Raw genomic sequence first — 18,881 nt, 5'->3', positions numbered from 1 at the left:
CTCTTTTTTCTTGAAAAGTCTGGCTGAAGGTTTATCAGTTTTGTTTATCTTTTCAAAGAATCAGCTTTTTGTTTCATTGATTTTCTTGATTTTGTTCGTTTATATTTCTGCTCTGATCTTTCTTTCTTTCCTTCTACTAACTTTGGGTTTTGTTTATTCTTTTTTCTCTGTTGGCTTTAGACATAAAATTAGGTTGTTTATTTGTGATTTTTCTTGTTTCCTGAGGTAAGATTGTATTGCTATAAATTTCTCAGAACTGCGTTTATCATGTCCCTAGGTTTTGGATCATTGTGCTTTAATTTTCATTTGACTCTAGGTAATTTTTATGTCCTTTTTGATTTCTTCAGTGATCCATTGTTGTTTAATAGCATATTCTTTAGCTTCCATGTATTTGTGTTTTTTAGTTTTTTTTTCTTATAGTTGATTTCTAATCTCATAGCAATGTGGTTAGAAAAGATGCTTGATATTATTTTAATTTTCTTAAATTTATTGAAGCTTACTTTGTGACCCAGCCTGCCATTAATCCTGGAGAATGTTCCATGGCCTCTTGAGAAAAGTGTGTATTCTGCTGGTTTTGAAAGGATACTTTGTAAATGTCAATGAAGGTGGTCTGGTCTAATGTGTCATTTAAGGCCTGTGTTTCTGTATTAATCTTCTTTCTAGATAATCTGTCCATTGATATAAATGGAAAGTCCCCCACTATTAATTACATTACTGTTGATTTCTCCTTTAATGATGGTTAGTATTTGCCTTATATATTGGGGTGCTCTGTATTGGGTAAGTATTTATTTACAATTGTTATAGCTTCTTCTTGGAATGATCCCTTGATCATTATGTAGTGTCCTTCTTTGGCTCTTTTATTTTGTCTATTTTAAAGTCTTTTTTGTCTGAGAAAAATATTGCTATTCCAGCTATCGTTTAATTTACATTTGCACAGAGTACCTTTTTCCATCCCCTCACTTTCAGTCTGTATGTGTCCCTAGATGTGAAGTGGGTCTCTTGTAGATATCATGTATATGGATCTTGTTTTTGTATCCATTCACCTCTATTTCTTTTGGTTAGAGCACTAAAGCCATTTAATGTTTAAGGTAATTACCAGTATATATGTTCCTATTGCCATTTTCTTAATTGGTTTGGATTTGCTTTGTAGGTCTTTTTTGTTCCCTTCCTGTTTTGTTCCAGTAGTCATATGTGGATGTGAGAGTTGGACTATAAAGAAAGCTGAGCGCCAAAGAATTGATGCTTTTGAACTGTGGGGTTGGAGAAGACTCTTGAGAGTCCCTTGGACTGCAAGGAGATCCAACCAGTCCATCCTAAAGGAAATCAGTCCATCCTAAAAGAAATCAGTCCTGGGCGTTCATTGGAAGGACTGATGTTGAAGCTGCAACTCCAATATTTTGGCTGCCTCATGCAAAGAACTGACTCATTTGAAAAGACCCTGATGCTGGGAAAGATTGAAGGCAGGAGGAGAAGGGGATAACAACGGATGAGATGGTTAGATGGCATCACTGACTCAATGGGCATGAGTTTGGGTAAACTCTGGGAGTTGGTGATGGACAGGGAGGCCTGGCGTGCTGTGGTTCATGAAGTCGCAAAGAGTCGGACACGACTGAGTGACTGAACTATTTTGTTCTCTTGTCTTGTGATTTGATGACTAAATTTAGTGTTGTATTTGGATTCCATTTTCATTTTTGTATGTGTAGATTTTCAGTTTGTGGTTACCATGAGGTTTTGATACTCATTTCAGTTCAGTTGCTCAGTCATGTCTTGACTGTTTGCGACCGCATGGACTGCAGCACACCAGGCCTCCCTGTCCATCACCAGCTCTTGGAGTTTACTCAAACTCACGTCCATTGAGTCGGTGATACCATTCAACCATCTCATCCTCTGTCGTCTCCTTCTCCTCCAGCCTTCAATCTTTCCCAGAATCAGGGTCTTCTCAAATGAGTCAGTTCTTCTCATCAGGTGACCAAAGTATTGGCGTATCAGCTTCAGCATCAGTCCTTCCAATGAATATTCAGGACTTTTTTCCTTTAGAATGGACTGGTTGGATCTCCTTGCAGTCCAAGGAACACTCGAGTCTTCTCCAACCCCACAGTTCAAAAGCAGCAATTCTTCGGTGTTCAGCTTTCTTTATAGTCCAACTCTCACATCCATACATGACTACTGGAAAAACCATAGCCTTGACTAGACGGACCTTTGTTGGCAAAGGAATGTCTCTGCTTTTAATATGCTGTCTAGGTTGGTCACAACTAGTTTGTGGTGACCATGAGGTTTTGATATAGCATTCTGTATATAAAAAAAGATTGTTTTAAGTTGCTGGTCTTTTAATTCAAACTTATTTCCAGTATCCTGCATTTGTGTTCTCCTCTTCTCATAATTATTGGTTTTGATGTCACATTTGTGTGCAGGTGATTTCCTACCTTTACTTTGTATTTCCTGGTATGCTTTTGCATTCATAATTTTGTTTCCAGTAATTACCTTTTCTTTTCTGCTTGCAGTTCCTTTGGCATTTGTTGCAAAACTGGTCTGGTGGTGCTGAATTTTCTTAGTTTTTTCTTGTTGGTAAAGCTTTTGCTTTCTCTATCAAATCTGAATTGAGAGCCTTGCCGGATGGAGTACTGTTAGTTGTAGGTTCTTTGCATTCATCACTTTAAAAATATGCCACTCCCTTATTGCCTGCAGAGTTTCTGCTGAGAAATCAGCTGATAACCTTATGAGAGTTCCCTCGTATTTGTTGCTTTTAATATTTTAATATTTTTTTCTTTGTTTTTAATTTTTGTCAATTTGATTCCTATTTGTTTTGGTGTGTTCTTCCTTGGGTTTATTCTACGTGGAACTTTCTGACCTTCCTGGAATTGGATGACTATTTCCTTTCCCATGTTAGGGAAGTTTTCAGCTATTACCTCTTCAAATATTTTCTCAAGTCCCTTCTTTCTTTTCCTTCTGGGACTACATGATGTGAATGTTTGAGGCTTTTAAAGTTGTCCCAGAGGTCTCTTAGTGTGTCTTCATTTCTTTCTTATTCTGTTCCATGGCAGTGATATCCACCATTTTGATTCTCAGATCACTTATCCTTTCTTCTGCCTCAGTTACTCTGCTGTTGATTCCTCTAGTGTGTTTTTCATTTTGGTTATTGTATTGTTCATCTCTGTTTGTTAGTTCTTCTGTGTCTTTGTTAAACGTTTCTTTCATCTTCTTAATTTGTGCCTCCATTTGTTTTGAGATCTTGGGTCATTTTCACTACCATTAATCTGAAATTTTTTTTTTTAAACCCTAGATTGCGTATCTCTACTTCATTTAGTCTTTCTGGGGTTTTATCTTGTTCCTTCATCTGGGACATATTCCTCTGTTGTCTCATTTTGTCTAACATTCTGTGATTATAGCTTCAGTTCTGCAGGCTGCAGGATTGTAGTTCTTCTTGTGTCTGCTGTCTGCCATCTGGTGGATGAGGCTGTCTAAGAGGCTTGTGCAGGCTTCCTGGTGGGAGGGTCTAGTTCCTGTCAGCTGGTGGGTGGTGCTGGGTCTTGTCCGTTTGGTGGTCAGGGCCATGCTCAGGAAGACTTTACGTGACCTGTCTGCTGATGGGTGGGGCTGTGTTTCAGTCTTGTTGGTCGTTTGACCTCAGGTGTCCTGGCACTTGAGCCTTCAGGCTGTTGAATGGGGTTAAGGTTGTGGGGAGGAAATAGTAGCCTCCAGGAGGACTCACACCAATGCATGCTCATTAAAACTGCTGCTGCAAGTGTCTTTGTTCCCAGAGTGAGCCACAGCCCCACCCCCCGTCTCTGCCAGAGACCCTCCAATAATAGCAGGTAGATCTAGCCCAGTTTCTTATGAAGTCACTGTTTTTTCCCCTGGGTCCTGGTACCTAGAGGTCCTTGTGTACTCCTTCTCAGAGTGGAATTTGTTTTTCCCAGTTGTGTGGAATTTCTGCATCAAATCCCACTGGACTTCAAAGTTAGATTCTCTGGGGGCTTCTCCTCCTGTTACCAGATCCTCAGGCTGGGAAGCCTGACATGAAGTTCAGGGCTTACAGTCCTGTGGTAGAACTTCTGTGGTATAATTATTTTCCAGTTTGTGAGCTGCCCACACAGCAGGTATGGGATTCGATTTTACTGCAGTTGTGCCTCTCCTACAGTTTTGTTGAGGCTTCTTCATCTTTGGATATAGGTGTCTTTTTTGGTGGGTTCCAGCCCTTTTGTTTTTATTATTCAGTGGTTGTTCAGCAGTTAGTTGTTATTTTGGTGTTCCTCTAAGAAGGGAGCTTCCCTGATAGCTCATTTGGTAAAGAATCTGCCTGCAAAGAGACCCCAGTTCGATTCCTGGGTCTGGACGATCCCCTGGAGAAGGGAAAGGCTACCCACTCCAGCATTCTGGCCTGGAGAATCCATGGACTGTATAGTCCATGGGATCTCAAAGAGTCAGACCCAACTGAGAAGGGGTGAACTCAATCATTCTGCTTCACATCTTTCTGGCCAGTCACCAGATACACCTTTATCAGAGACTAGTCCTTCCATAGGTACTCTAGATCCATTCATTATTTTCTGTACCTTAAAGATTCAGTCTTTTCATCTGTGAAAAATATTTTCAAAGATGAAATAGATAAAATGTAACTGCAGATTAGGATTAACAATTTGCCTTCTATTTTAATGATAGGGAGCACTAACTTTGAACTCCAGTTAAGCAAATGTCTCCTCCAGAAAGTGTTCCTTTTTTGAATTAGTAAACTTACATTATAAAAACATTATATTCTGTTATTAATATATTTTGAAATTATTCAATAAAATTTTTGTGAGAATTTTCTCATTTTGTAAGTACCTATATAATATAATGTCTTCAATTTTACCTCAACACCTAAAATTTTAACTATATGGCTCTTCCCAGAAGAAGTTTGCTGACCCCAGGTCTAGGCCACCTTAACTAGGAAGGTGGGATGAAGAAAAATTGATTAAAGAGATAGATACTCAGGAATAGAATCGATACAACCTGGTGATTAATCAGAGGTGATGAGTCGAGGAGAAATCAGAGTGATTTCTTAGATTTTGCCATAAGCAACCAGGTAAATTACGAAAGGCTTTCATTTTTGTCTTATCAGAAAAAATGATAATGAAGAGTTTAATAAATTATATTGACTTCATCAGTAGTAAATGTAAAGAATTATATTGTGTTCTTTTTTAGAAATACAGTTTTATTGAGAAATAATTCATGTACTTTAGCGTTCACCTATATAAAGTGAGTAATTCAGTGTTTTTGAGTATTTTTTGCAGGGTTGTACAACCATCACCACATCTAATTAGAACATTTTGTCCTCTCTCAAGGAAACTCCTGTCCCAATTAGCAGTCAGTCCTCCTTCCTTTTTCCTCTCACTCTGTTGATTTGCCTATTGTGGATGTTTTATGAAAATGGAATCAGAGTATGTGTAGCCTTTTGTGACTGGTTTCTTTCATTTAGCAGAATGTATTCTGGGTTCATTCAAGCTGTAGTATATATCAGTACTTCATTCTTTTTTTTATGGTTGAATGATATTCCATTGTATGGTTACATTACATTTTATTTATTAATTCATCAGTTTGTTGGAAATTTGTATTGTTTCTATTCTTTGGCTACTATGAGTAGTGCTGCTATAAATATTTGTGTACAAAATTTTCTGTGGATGTATGTGTTCATTTCTTTTGGGCATATACGAAACAGTAGAATTGTTGGGTCTTTTTAATAAGTTTATGTTTAACTTTCTGAGGAGCTACCAAGCTGTTTCTTATAAGAATTGGACTATTTTATATTTCTACCTTCAATATATGAAGGTTCCAGTTTTTTCACATCCTCACAATACTTGTTGCTATCTTTTTTCTTTTCTAATAGCCATGCAGTGGGTGTCTCTCTTATACTTTTATCCCTGACATTAGATAGATTTGAAGAAATCAGAGTACTAAGTAGACATGTTCTTTTGCCATCCAAAGATATGGGTATTGTCAGGATAAACTAGTCTTTGTGATAGTGCAAAACTGAATTTAAGCTTAGAAAGATAACAAAGGTAGTAAGATAAAGCAAAAATGAGCTGATTCTTCGAAGACTTGGAAAAATGATTTAAATTCTTATTGGTTCTCTGTATTCTTTTTGGGTATATTCTACTTTGTATAGTAAATGTTACGTAGTCTTGAAATGTTGAATGTAAACCCAGTGATATTTTAAACAAACCAGAGGATTGATTTATTTACATAGAATTCTTTTGTAAAGATACTGATTATGGAAGTAGCCTGGTGGGGCAGAAAGCATGAGATTTGTTATTAGACAGACTTAGCTTGAAATCGTTTATCTCTTACTAGCTTTTTTTGCTGTGGGCAAATGGCTTGAACTTTCCGAGCCTTGGAGCCTCAGTTTCCTCATCTATAAAATGAGCAGGAAAATAGTATCTACTTTATCGGGATATTACACAAAGATGTTACAGATGAATGAGAAAAAAGTGTGAATGTGAAGTGATTAGTACTGTTAGCAGCTGTGATATTGATGATGATAATTCTGAATCTTGTTTTCATATCATGGTTTTAGTTACAGTGAAATACTTGTTGATATTTATTTTCTTTTTGAAAGAATTACTTTTGGGTCCTGGTCTGTTTTCCATTTGGATTCAAAAGTTTACAGTGATTTTTTTTTTCCCCCTAGTAAAGTTGTATTTTCTTCCTAGGAGTACTTCTTCGATTCCAGAGTATTAACAGATGGAGAACTGGCTCCCAATGATCGATGTTGCCGTGTGTGTGGAAAAATAGGCCACTATATGAAAGACTGCCCCAAAAGGAGAAGGTTGGCAAATGATTATGTATCAACATTGTAGGGAAAATAAATATGAGGCAAATTGAAGGTATAACTGTGTTTAGATATGTTTAAATTGAGAAAGTTTAGAGCTTGAAGTTAACCCTTAGGTAAATGTATATTTGAGTGGTGTTTTGTGAAAGAGTGAGATTTATTCCTGGTACATTGGTGTCTCATGATGTTTATTATTTGTTCATCTATTCATTAAGGCTTTTTAAACTGCAGAAGTATTTATTAACACCTACTGTATGCTGGAAACCGTGCTAGGATCTAAGGGGAAAAAAGACCAAGATACGAGGTTCTTGCTGAGAACCTCACTGTTACAAAAACAAATAATTTAAAAATAATTAAATGAATCTTTGAGGTATACATTGTAAGATATGCCTATATACTGTTTCCCTTAAGGAATATACATCCTCTGTGCTCCCTGAAAATATGTCTGTGATACTTTCCTGTGTTCTTTATACTATGTTAATAGGCCAGGAAATTCCTTTTTAGTCATCAAGCCTTACTTAATGTAGGGAGCTTAGAACTTTTCATACAGAACAAATTTGTAGCTTCCATCACTGCTATTTATTAAATTTAGAGAAGGCATTTACTTTCTCTAAGTCTCAAATGTCTTTCTCTATAAAATGGAGATAATAAATAGCCGACTAAGGACTGTAGAATTAAAATTTGCTGTTGAATATTAAAAATTGATATTGTATTATGAAACTACTAGAATACCCAGTGTCTGCCATATGAGTAGGTATGTGAGAACCCTTGCCTTCAAAAAAGTGCATGAAACAATGGGCATGTTATTCCCTTTATTGTGAGGCTCTTGTATAGTTTAGTTTATTCTGTAGTTCCCTCAGTTTATAAGTCCCTAGCCCCACATTATTGGTATCAGCAGTTTACTGTTTAGACTAAAGAAGAAAGACAGTGAAGAAGAGAAAGAAGGGAATGAAGAGGAGAAAGACTCCCGAGACCTTCTTGACCCCCGAGACCTCCACGACACTCGAGACTTTAGAGACCCCAGAGACCTCAGATGTTTTATCTGTGGAGATGCAGGACATGTGCGAAGGGAGTGCCCAGAGGTCAAGCTGGCCCGTCAGAGGAATAGCAGTGTGGCAGGTAAATAGAAAAAGCCAAAAATAGTTTTTGGCAAAAATAGTGTCATTTATGTTGATGTCATTTTAAGGACCCTGATTCTTCTCTATCCTAAACGTAGCTGTATGATTTTAGGTCTTTTAATTTATTAAAGAGAAAATTTAGGTTTTTATTTTGAATAGTATTTGGATATGTTTAATATCAAGGTCTTAACAGTCTGTTGTATTCAGTCAACTCCCTCCAAGTATTTTTTGGATTTGAGTCATATTCTTTATTTCTCTTGCTATGAAAAGTTAACAAAAGTTAGCTACCCACCCCCAAAAGTTAATGAGATTGTTTTTCTGGGAACATAGGGGAGAAGTTGTATCTCTTCCCATGTCTTTTATGAGAGAGAGATCTGTTCTTATATTTCATAGGGAATTTTATGAATTAGAAACCCAGATGAGAGTTTATTGAAAGAAAAAAACAAAATATATGTGATGATTTCTAGTTATTCAGATTCTTGTTGCCAGAATTATTTTCTTAAATAAATGTATAATCTTCTTTAGAAAACAGTATGATATTTGTTCTTGTTTCCAGAATCACTGTATTTTTTTTAATGCTCTAAGGATTGAGAAATGGCTTAAATTAAAAAATGAGTTGTTAAAAAGTTCTTTGCTAACATAATCATAGTTTAAAAGTCCAAGTTTATAAAACCGCAGATTTGAGACTGTTGTACTAAAGAAGGGAGTTTATTGATTATCATTTCTCTGTTATTTTATCTATTGAATTTCTTTTTGATGTCTTCTCTTAGCAGCCCAGCTGGTCCGCAATCTTGTAAATGCCCAGCAGGTGGCTGGTTCAGCCCAGCAACAAGGTGATCAGTCCATAAGGACTAGGCAGTCCTCAGAATGCGTGAGTACTCTGCTTGCAGATGGGTTGGTCTTGGCAGGAAAACAGCTCTAATTTTGGTGGGTGATGAAGTTGATCTTTGAGATTGGCAAATTCAGTCTTTCAGATTACACAGTGCTTTATAGAGATGTCCTTGCTAGGCACATCAGCTAGAATGAGCATTACTTTTGGAGTAATATAGATCTGAGTTTTAATCTATGGGCAAGATACTTAACTTCAGTGAACCTATTTCTTATTTATAAAATAAGGTAACTACCAAATAAGGTTGTTGGTTGGATTATAATAAGGTAATAACCTTGAGGTTTTAGGTTTTGCATAATGCAAGAATATGGAAGAATATTCTATAATGAAAGAACACTGTTAATTAAAAATAGACCCCAAAATTGAGATGTATTAAGGGTTTAGTATTGTTAAGGCAGTACATGCATGATATTTCATTTGCTTGAAATTTTGTGCCTTCTCATCGCTGATATGGATACCTAGTGAAATGTATCCTGTAAAAGACAGTATTTAATTAGATTTCTGATTCACAGGTTTCATGTTATCTTTGCTGAGTTGCTCTAACCTTTATCTAAATATGTATTCACCTTGCACATTTTAAATTAGGTAAATACTAATTGAATGCTTATTCTAAATCTGACATTGTGCTTTAGTGCTTCACACTTATATCACATTTAATCCTTTGAATGACCATGTGAAGCAATAGGTATTGGTATGATCAAATTTTACAAATTGGGAAGCTGACAATAAGAGAAATTAAAAGATTCAAACACAGATCTACATCACTTCAAAGCTGTTAACTATTAAACATGCTAAATCTGATGTGATCTGTGTTTTGGAAAAAAATTCTTAGAGCATTTGAAGAGCAATAGTAGAACTTGTCTTAAAAAAACATTTAGGATCCCACTAACCCTAACTCTAACACTTGAATATGTACTACTATGGGTCTGACATTTTCATAAAAATTATATGATAACAATTATGTTACAGTAACAACATTTATTGATTGCTATTTGCTATCTATGCATTTTTCCTGTTTCTTCTTAAATATTTTTAAAATACTGAAAAAGTATAGAAAATGATAAACATCCATGCACTACTACCAGGCTTTAACAATTCTCAGTGTTTTGTTATTTTGGTTTTATTAAAGAGTATCCACAGTTGACAACCCCTATGCATTCCTCTTGGATGCTGTTCCCTTCTTAAAACTTTCCTGCTATACTTTTCTTGCTACTAAAATGTATCTACTATTCTATATTTGGTGTTTATGTTTTTGACATATATTGTTGTAGTTAATCTTCACAAAAACCTATGATGTAGATTCTGTTATTTATACTTTACAGGTAAAGAAATTGAGATTTAAGTTTTTTGCCTGAGGTCAATAAACACTTGGAACCAGAACTTGTATCCTTAGGTTCTGTTTCCAAAACCTGTGCCCTAACCACTTTCCTATGGTGCCCCTAACTTTCATCCTCTACTTCTAGCACTCACCTCACCTGAGATTGGGTAAGAGTCTGACTAATGGACTTTGCTGTTCAAGGTCTCACAATGCTCTTCAGCTTCAACAGGTCTAGAATGTAGCTTATGTTTTTTTCCAACTTCCTAAGTTTGCCTCTTCCTCCTGTCTTCTCCATCTCATTGAATGATCTCACTGTCTCTAGTTTCCTGAACTACTACTTTTCCCTCAACCTCCGCATCCAGTCAGTCACCAGGTCCTATTGTTTCTATCTATAAAAAATAGTTCACATCCATTTGCTTCCCTAGCCTAGGTAACCATCATTTCAGATTCCAGTTACTTGAAAAGGCCATGTGCTTTTGTTTCTGTATACCTTCAGTTATGTTGTTCTGACTGAATCTTCCTTTCTCCTTTTTCTCTACTCTCTTTTATCATATTGGTTTCTATTTAAGTCTCAGCTTAAAAGTCGCTTCCTTCAGGAAGATTTCCTTGATTTCCACTTTCTTTCATCTTGTCTTCTCTTCTTCTCCCAGAGTGGGTTTAGGTATTCCTGCTCTGGGATTTCATTATACATTATACAGTCTTTATCATAGTAATCATTATACTTTATTGTGATTGCTTATGTAATTTTTATCTCTTCCTCCTCTTTTTCCTTATTGACTTTAAGCTTCATGAGGGCATACATGTTAGTATTTTATTTTTAATACCTAGAACAATGCCCAGTACATAACTGACACCCTGTAAGTGCTTGTTGAGGAGCTAAATGAAAGTGAGTGGGAGATCTTTAGGTGTAAACTTCAAGTTACAGTTGGAGTTGTGGGTTCTGTGTGATAAGTATGTTGTCTGGACTTTGTCTTCTTTGGGCAATAAAAAGATTTATAGATAAAACCTATGTGAGAGAGGGTTTGAGAACCTTGGGAAAAACTCTACCTTCATATAAAATGAGGTTCTGTTATTATCTGTTAATATGTATATCATAAAGTTCTGTTTATAATATTCTGATGAAGTAACTCCATAGTTTTATATATTTATAATTTCTGCTTTTATAAAATTAAGATGTTCACAAATTAATTTTAAAATATATCTTTTTTTTCTCTGCAGTCTGATTCGCCATCTTATTCTCCTCAGCCCCAGCCATTTCCACAGAACTCTTCCCAATCCACTGCCATTACCCAGCCTCCATCCCAGCCAGGATCCCAACCCAAGCTTGGCCCACCTCAGCAGGGAACCCAGCACCCCCATCAGGTCCAGATGCCTATGTATAACTTTCCTCAGTCACCACCAGCTCAGTATTCTCCCATGCACAACATGGGATTGTTGCCAATGCATCCCCTCCAGATCCCCGCCCCGTCCTGGCCTATTCACGGCCCAGTGATCCATTCTGCACCAGGCAGTGCGCCCAGCAGTATTGGCCTGAACGATCCCAGCATCATCTTTGCACAGCCTGCTGCCAGACCTGTGGCGATCCCTAGCTCCTCTCATGATGGACACTGGCCCCGTACTGTGGCTCCAAATTCCCTGGTGAACAATGGTACAGTGGGGAATTCGGGTAACCCTTTCTTTTCTTCTTTTGTATCTGTCTGTAGAAAGGTTGGATGAATTGTATTACTGGTTGAACCTGGGGAGATAAATGTGAGTAAAAAGATGGCAATCATTATTTGGGGTGGGGGGAGCATAAGGTAAGGTAAGGTAAAGAGTATGGGCTATGGATTCAGACCACCTGGATTTGAATTGTGGCTCTGCCATTTATTATGTGGCATCAGGCATTTGCTTAATCTCTTTGTATATTGGTTTCATCTGTGAAATAAGTGTGTATTAATAGAACCTAATTCACAGGAATGTTGTGAATATTAAATGAGCTAATAAATATAAATGTTTGTTATTTTAAAATTTCATTGCAGTCTCATTTGGTGTAGGTATTATTAGCACTTATTTTTACAGTTCAGGAAATTGTGAAGAGTTAAAAATAACTGTCATGCTGTCATAATCATAGTAGATCCAGGATTTAAACTGATTTCTTTCTTTAAAACCTGTAATTTTTGCTTTGGGCTCTTACTATCTCCTTCCTTACTAAGAAGCAGTTTTCTAAAAAGAAAAAGATTAGTAACCCTTTATAACTTAGGAAAGAATAGTTTTTTACTGATATTTAAATAATGCATATTCTTTGTAGAGCATTGGAAAAAGAAAAAGAAAGCCATATATAATCTTAATTCCTGGGTAGAATTGTTCAGAAATATTTTGGTTTATTACTAGCCAGTCATTTTTTTTCATTTTTGTGTATTTAAAAATAGTTGATAAATGCTGTTAAACTAGTTTTACATTATATTTATTTTTAAAACTTTTATCATGGAAAACTTGAACACAAAAGGAGAGAGTAAAGTGTAACCCTCCCATTACCTGGATTTAAGTTACCTATGTTTTCTGTTTACTGTTTGTAATTCTTCTGTGACTTACTGTCTGTGATTCTTTTCCTTATTAACTACTTGGTTATCCTCATATATTGTTTGTAGAGGAAATATAGAATAAAAGCTTGATTATTTACCTTTATCAATTTTCAGAATAATTTTAGTGATAGTTCTAAATCTATATGTTTCCTTAAAGCACTGTAATGGAGGAATCTCTGACCTCTTTTGGAATAATACAGATAGTATATTTTGCTAAGCAGAAATTCCAGAATGTAGAACTTATTTAGATTTCAAGGATCAAAGGATATACCTCATACATGGCCATTCTAATGTGGCCTCTGCTTTTCTCATTCAACAAATGTTTATTGTATGCATGTCATGATAAACACTGTGATAGTCACTGAGTTATATAACCATGAAGACAGACACATGCTTTGCCTTTTGATACATTGATTCAGTTTTAACAGTTTTAACTTCTTCCTGTCTCTACCACTAGTTGATCTCTGTTTTAGCCTTAATAAACTAATTAACACCCTACAGACACACCATGCTCTTACCCCTGGTTATTTACTTAAGTGGTTGGTTCCCTCTGCCTGGAATGTCCTCTCCAATAACTCTCCTGTTCACTCTCACCTCCGTCTGCTCTTCCTCCAAAAGCTTGGCTAACTTACTTATCCTTCATTTTAAAATCGGGATCACTTTCTTTAGGAAGTCACTAATTCTGATAGATCCTCTCCTCCAATTGTATTAGGTATTCTTTTCTCTCCTCCATGTTTCCTTAATATCCATATTATAAGACTTGTCTTACTGTGTAGAAATTGCCTGTTTACTTGTCTGCATAATGCATTAGACTGAACTTTTAGAGATTGTAAATTGTCTCTTGTCTATCGTCTCCCTAGTGTCCAGTATAGTGCCTGTTGTCAGATAGATGTTGTTTGTATACTTCTGTTAGATAATAAACTATTACTCAGCAAATATTTATTATTTGTTGGATGCATGTACAACTTCTAGTTACTATTACTGCTAAAATTAACATGTTAAAAATGATAAAACCAGATGGGGATATATTAAAATGACAATAGTGTTTGTATTAGAATAGGGGGTTATATGAGTGTCCCCCCCCATTTTTCAAATTGTCTTTAATGGTAATTGTTCAGACTATCTGTAATTACAAAAATATTTGGTTATGAAAAATGACCAAGAGAGATTGAACTATATCCTAAAAATACTCTTTTGTGTAAAAATGTTTCTCAGTTAGTAAGGATCTCAGTGATATATCAGAGAAGGCAATGGCAACCCACTCCAGTACTCTTTTGCCTAGAAAATCCCATGGATGGAGGAGCCTGGTAGGCTGCAGTCCATGGGATCACACAGAGTCAGATATGACTAAAGCAACTTAGCAGTAGCAGCAGTGATGTATACCCAGTCTTATTTTTTGTAAACTCTGCAGCTTCAGCTCTCAGTTGTAACTTGGGTTTACAAACTTGCAGTGAACTAGCTGCTTTGTTTACTAGCTACCTCCTGAGAAGACTGAGCTTGTAGGAATGTGGCTAGTATGGGTTTTAGTTTTCTTCTTCCCTATCCTGTACCTCCTAACTTCCTGCTAGGAAGTTTAGTAAATAAGGGCCAGTGTCTTTCAGATTATTTCCTGCCACGTTTTGATCCTGACTGAGAAAAGCCTCCGGAAATAATCCAGAAGATTCAGGGGTTTTACTGCATTTTGAAAGACTTATTTTAAGATAGGTCTTAAAGGGAAGTAGATTGGTGGGGGTGGTTTGCCATAGAATAGGACTCATATTTTTTTTTTTTTTTAGTTCCTAGTTATATGCCAGAATTTGTGCAAGCTACTTTATTTTTGTTATCTTATTTAATCCTCATAACAACCTGGGATTCATAGTTAAACTTTAGTAGTTTTTGTAATTAGTATTTGAACTTAAAGTTGTTTGGCACCAAGGCCTGTTTTCAACCATTTCACCACAATGTCTCAGCTTCTAACAAAATCTTCCAGGCCAATATATAATTGATTCTAGGATAATTGGCAGTGTCTTTATGATAAAATGTAAGCTGCTTAATGACGTACTAAGGTTCTTTGAAATATAAATTCTGCCTACCTGTCCAGCCTTTCCTCTTACCACTGCTTTCCTTTGTGTCTGTCTCTGTATTGCCGATTGTTTTGCAGCTTCCCAAACTTGCTGTACTTTTCTGCTTCCTGGCTTTTGAACACACTATTCCTTCTGTCTGAAATTCCCTCCCTCTCCCATTTTGCCTAACTTGTTCCTTGTCCTTTAAAATTCAATTTAGTCAATCATTTTAGGAAAACCTTCTATGTCTTTGAACAGTTGGATTAGTCCCCTCTTTAGACACCATCCACCAATCTGTTACAGCAATTACCACATATTATGTCTTCTTAAGTATTTCCTTCATGAATAATTTAGGAACAGTTACAGTGTTTTATTCCTTAAAATTGTTTTTGGTTGACATATATACACTATACATAATACATATATTGACATATGTACATTATTGATACATATACACAATTGATATAACTCACTGTTAATATATAGTATTGTGTAGGTCTGTCAACCAAAAAAACTTTAATAAAACACTGTAATTGTTCTCAAATTATTCATAAATAAGACATTTAGATAACTAATGAGAACCTACTGTATAGCACAGGAACTCCACTCAGTGCTCTCTGGTGATCTAAATGGGAAGGAAATTCAAAAAAAGAGGGTATATGTGTAGCATATAGCCGATTCACTTTGCTGTATAGCAGAAACTAACAGCATTATAAAGCAACAATACTTCAATAAAAATTTAAAAAAAAAAATTGGGAGGAGGATATCCTCTGCATTTAGCATATTTCTTGGTCAGTGATGACCAATAAATCTTTGTGGAATGAAGGAATCTTTGAATGAACAAGGTGATGTTTTAATGTATATCTTTCCTTTGTTCTTGAAATGCAGAGCCAGGATTTCCAGGACTGAATCCTCCAATTCCCTGGGAACATGCACCACGACCCCATTTCCCTCTTGTCCCAGCTTCGTGGCCTTATGGTTTGCATCAGAACTTCATGCATCAGGGAAATGCCAGATTCCAGCCCAACAAACCTTTCTATACTCCAGGTACCATTGCTTACATATTTGTTACAAGGCTGAGTGGGTTTTGTTCTGGTACTGTGGAGCCTTTGTAAAGGCCAGGATCTGGGAGTGAAACTTTATGAATTCAGTAAACATTCATTGAGAGAGCATACTGTATGTCAGACTTTGCTAGATGCTTATTGCTCAAGCAGAATTAAATGATAACACCTACACTTAATACATATTTTGTTAGGAAAGCTAGACATGTAAAACAGACAAGGATAGGAGCTTGGAGGAATCCATTAACTTTGCCCTAGCAGAGGAAGCAGAATGTGGACACCAGGGATCAAACTGCCTAAGATTTTGACATTTGAATTAGGTCTTGAAATATATGAAATTTTTTTCCCTAGAGATTGTGTAGAGATTAGAGAAGAGTGTTCTTAGCTGAGGCAAAATATAAGCAAAATCACTTGAGTTTTGCCTCAGTAGAAAGAATGGGAAAAAAGAGAAAATCATAGGAGTAGATGAGGTAAATGGAAAAGTGTGTAGGTAATGAGGCTAGAGAAGGTCGGCCGAAGTCATATTATAAAGGAGTTTGGATTTAGTTTAGCAAGCAATGGAATCTAGTAAAATTTTTGAGTTGAGTAATGTAATAGTCGATTTGTTTAGTAAAACTGAGATTTGAATGACATTTGAATTGATTATATTCTGTTGGTTCTTATGTACCAGTAATGGCTTTGATCTAAGTAATGAATAGCATTTTATCTACTCTTATGTGCCTCCACAGTATCTCAATTCAAATAGGGAATGTTTAGGGGGAAAAAGTTAATTCTAATAGGTTATCAGGTAAATAGGCACGAGCCTTTCAGTTTCCTGTCTGTGTTGTGTCCAGCAGACAGATGTGCCACCCGTCGGTGTAGAGAGCGTTGTCCCCACCCACCAAGAGGAAACGTGTCGGAGTAATGCAAGTCCATTTTCTTTCAGCTGGTCTACAGATGCACAGCAACCAGCCAATCCTGCTGTCTCAAGGGTATCCGTACCTCAGTGTCAGTTACATTCAGCAGAAAAAGTGACATTTAATGGAAAATAAAACAAATCAGGTTCTGATTTAAAATTTTAACGTTTAGATAGCTTATTTAAATTCTAAGACTGTTTTTAAAGACTGTATTATTTGTATATAAATATGAACTATAGTTTTTACTAGTATCACCAAATTGAGTGATACAAATTTCATCTATTTTATTACCCTATTTTTAAGGGAATTTTGTTTTGTTTAACCTTGATGAATTGTATAAAGAGAGAATTTTAAAATTACATTCTTTATTTTCTATTAGCTGTATTCATACTTTGGTTGCTTCAGACTTTATATATATTGTTCTTAAGAATTAGGAAAGACTTTCATGTGTTTTAAATTTGTCACTTCTATTCTTTACAGAACCTTGTAGTGCCAAAAACTTTTTAAAAGGTAAAAAAATAATAAAATAAAACCTCAAGATTGACGATTTAGATTTTTTTTCTTTTACATTCTTGTATATTGAAAATATTCATACTTGAACAGAAATTTGCTTTTGTCTGTATTTGAAGTAATTCTATTTTAAGTTAATAAATCTTTTTGACAAGAGTCAAATTTGGTTAATTCATCTAGTTGTTTAGATGATAGGAATATAATGTTACAATTCAGAGATTTTTTTTTAAAGTATTTATTTATTTGGCTGCACCCTGTCTTAGTTGTGGCATGTGAACTCTTTAGTTGCTACATGTGGGATCTAGTTGCCTGACCAGGGATCGAACCCAGACTCCCTACATTGGGAGTACAGAGTCTTAGCCACTGGACTACCAGGGAAGCCCCAGAGATTTGTTTTACTCCCAGTGAATAGACTGTTCTAAATCAGAGATTTAGTTTTACAAAAAGATCTACGAATCTTTTCATTTTATTTGATTGGATCTTCACAGCACCCATGAGATTGATAGAAGCAGATACTATCTCATTTTATCATTGAAAAAACTGGAGGTGCAAAACAAAATGAATTCTAAAGTTAGGACAGTTACATGTTGGGAATCGAATTGAAACAGATCTTTGAAGTAGAGTTTTTAAACTGTTGAAACTGATACTGACAATTAGAATGGAGGGAAGGTAATTTTTATTTACTGAGGAACTAACATGCCAGTCTGTTTTGAGTCGTGTATTACTGCCTGGAAAGTACACATCCTGCAAGGATGATGTGTACCAGTAATAGCTCGTGATCAGTGATTATAGTTGGATTCCAAGCTTGTATTGTTGGTGGTATATTTCTTAACTGTTCCTGGTACTCTACGTTGAAGTGAGGTCATCTTATGTGAACAACTGAGAGAGACTTGCAAGAGATTTCAGACTAAATGATGCAATAGATTTGGAAATCTGCAGAATAAGTAAATACAGATGTCTTTTAAGAACAGTGTATTATCTTTGTTCTGCTTCCTCAGATATGTGTTCCTTAAAGAGGAGAGCATGTGGGCTTTTGCCACAGTTTCCAGTATGGAAGGAAGATGCTTGAAATTTATTGCAGGTGGTTGGAAGGCTTTCCTGCTATATTTATAGCCTTGGAAAGGAATTTTTTAAATGTTAAGCTGTTAGTTTTTCATATTAAAGCTTCAGCATGCCTTGGCAATCATTATGAATTACTATGCTGTGCACCTGGAACTAACATAGTGTTGTTGGTCAGTTAAACTTAAAAAAAGCTTCATTCACAATCTCGTGGAATCCTCCTAAGTGGTGGAGTTTAGCTTATTGGTTTTGTTAATAATGAGATAGGTAACTGGCCCAATGTACACTTTTCTGTTAAAATATGACTTAAGAGAATTCAAGATTTTTCTTTAAAGTCAGTGTTCTAAGCATTTCATGTCCTTTCAGGTCTTAGAGAATAGAGTGCTGGTTTTTCTGTTCTACTTTTGTACATATTTTAAGTATTCATTAAAAAGAAAATGACTTGGGAATTCCCTGGTGGTCCAGTGGTTTGGACTCTGTGCTCACACTACCAAGGGCCTGGGTGCAGTCCTTGGTCGGGGAACTAAAATGCCAAAAGCTGTGCAGTGCAACACTCCTCTTGCCCCTAAAATTAATCTGCAACAAGAGACTGCCCCAGTTCAGCCTTGCTTCTCTGGCAAAAGGT

The 18,881-nt window shown here is 36.0% G+C and overlaps 1 protein-coding gene across 28 annotated transcripts in view; it reads left to right on the top strand.

Moving 5' to 3' along the window:
• Nucleotides 1-17,359, top strand: part of TUT4 (terminal uridylyl transferase 4) — a 136,447-nt gene extending 119,088 nt beyond the window's left edge. For 3 of the 28 annotated variants that reach the window (XM_060409143.1, XM_042248135.2, XM_060409144.1), the window contains exons 25-30: nt 6,684-6,799; nt 7,713-7,921; nt 8,691-8,791; nt 11,346-11,775; nt 15,619-15,777; nt 16,628-17,359. In XM_060409143.1, coding sequence (XP_060265126.1) covers nt 6,684-6,799; nt 7,713-7,921; nt 8,691-8,791; nt 11,346-11,775; nt 15,619-15,777; nt 16,628-16,695 — 1,083 coding nt within the window. In that variant the 3' untranslated portion in view covers nt 16,696-17,359. Of the gene's footprint in view, nt 1-6,683; nt 6,800-7,697; nt 7,922-8,690; nt 8,792-11,345; nt 11,794-15,618; nt 15,778-16,624 lie in introns of all 28 variants that reach the window. The other 25 variants (XM_060409045.1, XM_015091976.4, XM_060409046.1 and 22 more) reach the window with 17 other exon arrangements.
• The last annotated feature ends 1,522 nt before the right edge of the window (nt 17,360-18,881 follow it).

This window comes from Ovis aries, chromosome 1 (genome assembly GCF_016772045.2).
Source record: "Ovis aries strain OAR_USU_Benz2616 breed Rambouillet chromosome 1, ARS-UI_Ramb_v3.0, whole genome shotgun sequence".
Classification (NCBI taxonomy): domain Eukaryota; kingdom Metazoa; phylum Chordata; class Mammalia; order Artiodactyla; family Bovidae; genus Ovis; species Ovis aries.
Note: the sequence above shows the minus strand (reverse complement) of the source record. Positions and strands in the feature narration are given on the sequence as shown.